This window comes from Notolepis coatsorum (assembly GCF_963971535.1).
Source record: "Notolepis coatsorum genome assembly, chromosome: 1".
Taxonomy (NCBI): domain Eukaryota; kingdom Metazoa; phylum Chordata; class Actinopteri; order Aulopiformes; family Paralepididae; genus Notolepis; species Notolepis coatsorum.
In genome coordinates, this window is record NC_140165.1 from 4398843 (window position 1) to 4407853 (window position 9011).

Genomic DNA, 9011 nt, shown 5'->3' on the forward strand with positions numbered 1-9011 from the left:
GCCACAATTTTCACATCGGTGCATCACTACTATTAGCCATCATAGTATCTAGAAATAAATAATATATTACTATTAGCCTTCATAGTATCTAGAAATAATATATTACTATTAGCCATCATAGTATCTAGAAATAAATAATATATTACTATTAGCCTTCATAGTATCTAGAAATAATATATTACTATTAGCCATCATAGTATCTAGAAATAAATAATATATTACTATTAGCCTTCAGTATCTAGACATAATATATTAGTATTAGTCTTCATAGTATCTAGAAATAACATATTACTATTAGCCTTCATAGTATCTAGAAATAATATATCACTATAAGCCATCAAAGTCTGTATTGCTTTATAGATATCTTTGTCGTGAAGATAATGAGCTGAACAGTTTTGTACTTAAAGATGTATTATTTATTTGGTTTGGAATATCCACACTATAGCATAACATCTTCACCGTGAAGTTCAGCTACAGGAAACACAGAGACAGCAGCAGAAGTGCAAATACTTGTTATCCAATGTAAACGATCCAATTAAACTGACACGGCCCTTAAAATAATCAGAGGACATCTTAAATACTCTTATAAGAGAGACACCATAGAGGACATCTTAAATACTCTTATAAGAGACACCATAGAGGACATCTTAAATACTCTTATAAGAGACACCATAGAGGACATCTTAAATACTCTTATAAGAGACACCATAGAGGACATCTTAAATACTCTTATAAGAGACACCATAGAGGACATCTTAAATACTCTTATAAGAGACACCATAGAGGACATCTTAAATACTCTTATAAGAGACACACCATAGAGGACATCTGAAATACTCTTATAAGAGACACCATAGAGGACATCTTAAATACTCTTATAAGAGACACCATAGAGGACATCTTAAATACTCTTATAAGAGACACCATAGAGGACATCTTAAATACTCTTATAAGAGACACCATAGAGGACATCTTAAATACTCTTATAAGAGACACACCATAGAGGACATCTTAAAGGGGAACTATTTTACTATTTCTTTCACTATTTGGGCACTTTTACACAATTCCTGTGAGTTTATGGAACACCTCTGTAATTATATATTTTTTTTAATTCATTGTTTTGTATTTCTAATCAAGTCCTCAAAAACAGCATTTTTCTACCCCAAGATCTCGAGCCGTTTTGAGGCTGGGCTCCTAAACCACTGTGTGGCCTGGTGGCATCTGCCACATTATCATGCAGCGGTGTCTCTCTGACATCACAAATCATCACACTTTCAGATGACTCAGTTCAGTGAGGGTGAATATTGTGAGAGGAGAATTGGAAGAATGCGCCAATATGAGAATTAGAGACATAGATCATATTAATATAAATCCACATAGCTAGGAAACAATGCTAAACACTGAAAAAGGCCATTTATAAGATAGTTCCCCTTTAAATACTCTTATAAGAGAGACACCATAGAGGACATCTGAAATACTCTTATAAGAGACACCATAGAGGACATCTTAAATACTCTTATAAGAGACACCATAGAGGACATCTGAAATACTCTTATAAGAGACACCATAGAGGACATCTGAAATACTCTTATAAGAGACACCATAGAGGACATCTGAAATACTCTTATAAGAGAGACACCATAGAGGACATCTTAAATACTCTTATAAGAGACACCATAGAGGACATCTTAAATACTCTTATAAGAGACATCATAGAGGACATCTTGGAAGCTACGTCCTGGTTCCAACCGGCCCCCTGATGTTTGCAGTATGTCCCCCCCTCCTCCTCTCTCCTCCACGTGTCCTGAATTCCCCCTGCTGTGCTGCTGCTGCTGTATCTAACAAACGATGTAGAAAATAATAATAAAAAAAGACAACAACATGTCCTATAATAAAGCGGGACGTCGTCTAGACGTCCAAATCGTCCGGCCGCACGCGGCTGCTCGCCCGGCTGCTCGGACGGTCCAGTTCCTTCAGCAGGTGGAGCTCTTTCCCGACCGTTCCCATTTTCCCCGGCGGCTCGTAGCAGCCGTGCGGCGAGGGGCAGCTGGAGAGGTGGAAGCCGGCGTGGTGGTCGCCGTGACAGTGGGAGTCCGTGCTGTCGTTGTTGTTGATGGTCTTCCCGCCGGTGATCCCCCGGCTCTGACCCAGCTGGTTCTGCTCCGTGCTGAAGTTGGTCCAGTTCTGTTCGTTGGCCTGCTTGTTGTAGTTGTTGCAGGAGTTGGTGCGCTCCGCCGTGTCCAGGTTGTACGCCAGGTTGGACATGGGTGCGGACGGCGGCGGCAGCGGGCAGTCGTTGTAGTAGACGTACGGCCGCAGCACGCCGGGCCGCCCGAGGAAGTCGCTCTCCGCCGCCGCGGCCGCCGCCTTCACCTTGTCCTTGACCCTCTTGAAGGAGATGTAGAGGAGCTCGACGACGTTGAGGGCGAGGGAGACGAGGCAGACGACCAGCATGAAGACGATGAAGACGGTCTTCTCCGTGGGGCGGGACAGGAAGCAGTCGATCTTGTGCGGACAGGGGAAACGCTCACACTCGTAGCGTGAGGGCAAGCTGAAGCCGTAGATGTACCACTGGAGTAGAATGAAACCCACCTGGAGAGAGCAGGAAAGACTATATTACAACAGAGAACCCACCTGGAGAGAGCACGAAAGACTATATTACAACAGAGAACCCACTTGGAGAGAGCACAAAAGACTATATTACAACATAGAACCCACCTGGAGAGAGCACGAAAGACTATATTACAACAGAGAACCCACCTGGAGAGAGCACGAAAGACTATATTACAACATAGAACCGACCTGGAGAGAGCACAAAAGACTATATTACAACAGAGAACCCACCTGGAGAGAGCACGAAAGACTATATTACAACATAGAACCCACCTGGAGAGAGCACGAAAGACTATATTACAACAGAGAACCCACCTAGAGAGAGCACAGAAGACTATATTACAACAACATAGAACCCACCTGGAGAGAGCACGAAAGACTACATTACAACAACATAGAACCCACCTGGAGAGAACACGAAAGACTATATTACAACAACATAGAACCCACCTGGAGAGAGCAGGAAAGACTATATTACAACAGAGAACCCACTTGGAGAGAGCACGAAAGACTATATTACAACAGAGAACCCACCTGGAGAGAGCACGAAAGACTATATTACAACAGAGAACCCACCTGGAGAGAGCACGAAAGACTATATTACAACAGAGAACCCACCTGGAGAGAGCACGAAAGACTATATTACAACAGAGAACCCACCTGGAGAGAGCAGGAAAGACTATATTACAACAACAGAGAACCCACTTAAAGAGAGCACGGAAGACTATATTACAACAGAGAACCCACCTGGAGAGAGCACGAAAAACTACATTACAACAACAGAGAACCCACCTGGAGAGAGCACGAAAGACTACATTACAACATAGAACCCACCTGGAGAGAGCATGAAAGACTATATTACAACAGAGAACCCACCTAGAGAGAGCACGAAAGACTATATTACAACAGAGAACCCACCTGGAGAGAGCAGGAAAGACTATATTACAACATAGAACCCACCTGGAGAGAGCACGAAAGACTATATTACAACAGAGAACCCACCTAGAGAGAGCACAGAAGACTATATTACAACAACATAGAACCCACCTGGAGAGAGCAGGAAAGACTATATTACAACAACATAGAACCCACCTGGAGAGAGCACGAAAGACTACATTACAACAACATAGAACCCACCTGGAGAGAGCACGAAAGACTATATTACAACAACAGAGAACCCACCGGGAGAGAGCACGAAAGACTACATTACAACAACATAGAACCCACCTGGAGAGAGCACGAAAGACTATATTACAACAACATAGAACCCACCTGGAGAGAGCACGAAAGACTATATTACAACAACATAGAACCCACCTGGAGAGAGCACAAAAGACTATATTACAACAGAGAACCCACCTGGAGAGAGCACGAAAGACTACATTACAACAACATAGAACCCACCTGGAGAGAGCACGAAAGACTATATTACAACAGAGAACCCACCTGGAGAGAGCACGAAAAACTACATTACAACAGAGAACCCACCTGGAGAGAGCACAAAAAACTACATTACAAAAACAGAGAACCCACCTGGAGAGAACACGAAAGACTATATTACAACAGAGAACCCACCTGGAGAGAGCACGAAAGACTACATTACAACAGAGAACCCACCTGGAGAGAGCACGAAAGACTACATTACAACAGAGAACCCACCTGGAGAGAGCACGAAAGACTATATTACAACAGAGAACCCAATTGGAGAGAGCACGAAAGACTATATTACAACAGAGAACCCACCTGGAGAGAGCACGAAAGACTACATTACAACAGAGAACCCACCTGGAGAGAGCACGAAAGACTATATTACAACAGAGAACCCAATTGGAGAGAGCACGAAAGACTATATTACAACATAGAACCCACCTGGAGAGAGCACAGAAGACTATATTACAACAACATAGAACCCACCTGGAGAGAGCACAGAAGACTATATTACAACAACATAGAACCCACCTGGAGAGAGCACAAAAGACTACATTACAACAACATAGAACCCACCTGGAGAGAGCACGAAAGACTATATTACAACAGAGAACCCACCTAGAGAGAGCACGAAAGACTATATTACAACATAGAACCCACCTGGAGAGAGCACGAAAGACTATATTACAACATAGAACCCACCTGGAGAGAGCACGAAAGACTATATTACAACATAGAACCCACCTGGAGAGAACACAAAAGACTACATTACAACAGAGAACCCACCTGGAGAGAGCACGAAATACTATATTACAACAACATAGAACCCACCTGATAAGAGCACAAAAGACTACATTACAACATAGAACCCACCTGATGAGAGCACGAAAGACTACATTACAACATGGAACCCACCTGATGAGAGCACGAAAGACTATATTACTATTGGAGATGATGCTGAGAACGTATGGTTATTGTTATGGTTATGGCTATGGTTAGGTTTATGATTATGGTTATTGCTATGGGTATGGTTATTGTTATGGTTATGGTTAGGTAGAGCAGCTCACCTCAAACACAGACTTAAAGATGGGCGGCTACGTGGTGCAGTGGGCAAGGCGCTCACCACGAATACTGGAGACTGGGCTCGAACAGGTTCGCCTCCCTGTTCGAGCCCAGCGCTCCACATTGCTTTCAGTTTAGCTGGTCGTCCGCACTAATACACATTGGCAGTATTAGGGGGAGGGAAACTGATGGGTGGGGATCGGGCGTTGTGGACAGCGACTCCTACAGGTCGGTTGGTGCGCCTGCGCAGTAGAATCAGGAAGCGACGGGGGCGGGGCCCCTCCAAAGCCCAGACCCCTGACGCTGAAAGATCGAGCCACGCAGGTGGAAAGATGCGACTGCTGTTACCTCGAGTATCGGAGGGGACTCGTGCTATGTATGACTAAAGGCCTCTACATGCTACAGCAACTTCAAAGCAACTTCAACACAACATCAGCGCGATTTCAGCGCGGTTGTTGTTTAGGGTCTTGTAGTCTGTGTTGCTTGGACGTTGTGTACATGTCCCCCAAATCTAACCTAAACAACCGTTGCGTTGATATTGCGTAGCAGTGATTGGTTGGTTAGCGAATGGGGGCAGGCCTGTCATAGAATAATATTGGTCTCGCAGAGAATACCATCCGCCATTGTTGTAGCCAGCCAGCGTTGATGCTAAATAATTAGCGTCACATAGCTGGCCTTTTTCTGAAAACCCAAGCACATATTGTTCCATAGCATACGCCTTCAGTTGATCATGACAAATCCTCTCTTACCTTGACGATTAAAAAGCCTCCATAATTTAGTAAATAAAGCTGTAGCCAGCCAGCTAGCATTGGTGCTATACAAAATGCTATCCACATTAGCTACATAGCTAACCAACTAAATACAATGGTATCCTGAGGTAACTTTAACGTTAAATACAACGTTTGCTAGTCGAAATGACTGGACACACACAGGGACAAGTTAAACATCAATCAATTAATTTATTCCAATAGGTAGTTTGAGCTGCATGTTAGCCGAGGTCCTCTCCATTGGAAACTAATGATGTTACGGTAACGTTAGCTCGAAAAGCACAGAAAGTTAAGCTGCTAGCAACAGACACTATAACACTTCCGGTCAGGGGATTTCAAAATAAAAGAGCGACGTCTAAAATCACCGGAAATACGTTTATTTTGTACATTATCTAACGTTAACACGAACCTAAACTAACTTTAGTTAAACTAACTTTGCGCGTCGATGTTGCAGAAGCATAAAGGCAGAGTGTCTAAAACACCGTTGCTTTGTCGATGTTGTGTTGCAGTTGCTTTGAAGTTTCTGTAGCATGCAGAGGCCTTAAGTCCACATTGCAGCCGGCTTGTGGGAGGCATGAAACAGGGTTCAAAGACAGGGGAGGGTTGAATTGGATGATACGAAAATTGGGATGGGAGAAAAATTGAAAATGGGAGAAAAAAGTGGATAAAAAAAAAACACAGACTTAAAGATAATGCTGAGGACGTAGGGTTATGGTTATTGCTATGGTTATGGTTATTGTTATGGTTATGGTTAGGTAGAGCTGCTCACCTCAAACACAGACTTGAAGATGATGCTGACGACGTAGGTTCTGAGCAGCCCTCCTTTCATCTTCACCTTCCCATGTTCTTCTAGTCCATATTTCACCTGCAGGAAATGACATCATAATACTGTGAGTAACTGAGTACATTACATAGTGGTAGCAGCAGCAGTCGTAATAATAATAATAATAATAATAATAATAATAATAATAATAATAATAATAATAATAATAATAATAATGATAATGATGGTAATAATTAGTGATGCACCGATGTGAAAATTGTGGCCGATAACCGTTAATATTGCTGTTCTGGCCGATACCGATATTTACAGATGTCGATATCTCTGTATAGAAAACACTTTTTTCTGATAATCAAATAAAGAGCTATTTTCAAAAACGCATTTCTTTTTAACACTTTAACTGCCACACACGAGATATCTCGGGTTTATTTTTATGTGGTTGAAAGCCACTCACGAGATTTCTCGGAATTATTATTATTTTTTTTTTTTAGCGATCTGAAATCATATTGCATCACGCGAGCCTACCCTAGTATACACGAGCACCGCCAGAGATTATATGTGGAAAAAAGCGCCCCCTATCGTCTTTCAGATGACATAAGGGATTTTGGAATGGACTCAATGAAAATGGATGGGGAAAAAAATCCGGTACTCCACATTTTCCAGTCCACTGATCCAGCCGGGGTTACCACAGTTCATTCTGGAGAGTCTGAGCCCCGCTGATCATGGAGTTCTATTGTATCGCGTTGGATCTATACACTTATCGATTTTTTAGAATGGTGATCAGGAATTGGAATATACCAGTTGGATACCATCTGATGTCAGGTAAGGACTCTATGTTATCAGTGTTAGGATAATAAGACTAATTTTGATGAAGTTATAAGCTGTTTTGTGAAATGGACTCTTTCGGTTTCACTGTAAAAGTCCAAGAGGAAATCAACACGGTGATTATCCGTGCGCGGCCCGAATGTGCTTACGTGCATGTATAATATTGATCATCTAGCGTTTATTTGAAAACGATTCATAAAAAGGCTGACGAATATCAACGTTGTGGAATATTCCAGTAAAAGACGATTTTCATAGAATGCTCCAGAATTAGCTGTTTTTTTATCTCAAAACGGGTGCTTTTCTAAATGCTCTGAAACGGAAATGACGCGATAAAAAACCAATCTGCCTTGACAGCACTGACTGGAAAATAGACTTTGATAATGCGATGGGCAGATTAGACACATAGCCATAATTTAAAACATAGATTAGGTGATATTAACGTTAACATTGACGCCGATGGTGGCATTCAGGGGGTAAAAAGGAAAACCCGGCGTGGCACTCAAAGTGTTAACTTTTGTCATTTATTTTCAGAAATTACTGATATTTTGAAACAATTTAAGACCAAAACATGTTAAATAAAAATAAATATTTAAATAAAAATAAATGTTTATAAAGGATACAAGTGTGTCCTGAATTCACACTATGGATAAGCCAACCCTGAGTCTTCTCAACAGACATCTAACTCACTTGAGACCAAGTCACTGTATGCTGTGAACATTGTACAACAGTTCAAAACTTTAACCTTTTAACTTTAACATCGGCGGCCGATATTATATTTTGACATCGGAACGATACAGATGTGTAAAGAAATTACCATATCGGCTGATATATCGTGCACCACTAGTAATAATGATAATGATAATAATAGTAATGATAATAATAATAATAATAATAATAATAATAATAATAATAATAATAATAATAATAATAATAATAATAATAATAATAATAATAATAATAATAATAATAATAATAACAATGATAATAATAATAACTGATAATAATAATATTGATAATAATAATAATAATAATAATAATAATAATAATAATAATAATAATAATAATAATAATAATAATAATAATTAATAATAATAATAATAATAATAATAATAATAATAATAATAATAATAATAATAATAATAATAATAATAATAATAATAATAATAATAATAGTAATGCTAATAACAATGATAATAATAATAATAACAATGATAATAATAACAATGATAATAATAATAATAATAATAATAATAATAATAATAATAATAATAATAATAATAATAATAATAATAATAATAATAATAATAATAATAATGATAATAATAATAATAATAATGATAATAATAATGATAACAATAATAACAGTTTATGAACCTTCTTGGTCTGAATCTTCTTGAGACGAAGCTCCACATCATCTCCTCCTTTCTGGATCTCCTTCAGTTTCAACTCCTTCAGAGTCAGCTACACACACACACACACACACACACACACACACACACACAACCATACACACACAACCACACACACACACACAC

At 39.8% G+C, this 9011-nt stretch overlaps 1 protein-coding gene across 1 annotated transcript in view; it reads right to left on the reverse strand.

Moving 5' to 3' along the window:
* Positions 1 to 424: 424 nt before the first annotated feature.
* The window catches only part of LOC311231761 (gap junction alpha-1 protein-like), a 22771-nt gene continuing 14184 nt past the window's right edge, over positions 425 to 9011 (reverse strand). Inside the window, exons 4-6 of the mRNA XM_084318384.1 lie at positions 8851 to 8937; positions 6640 to 6735; positions 425 to 2592 (exon numbers count right to left, since the gene is read on the reverse strand). Coding sequence (XP_084174510.1) covers positions 1909 to 2592; positions 6640 to 6735; positions 8851 to 8937 — 867 coding nt within the window. The 3' untranslated portion in view covers positions 425 to 1908. The remainder of the gene's footprint in view (positions 2593 to 6639; positions 6736 to 8850; positions 8938 to 9011) is intronic.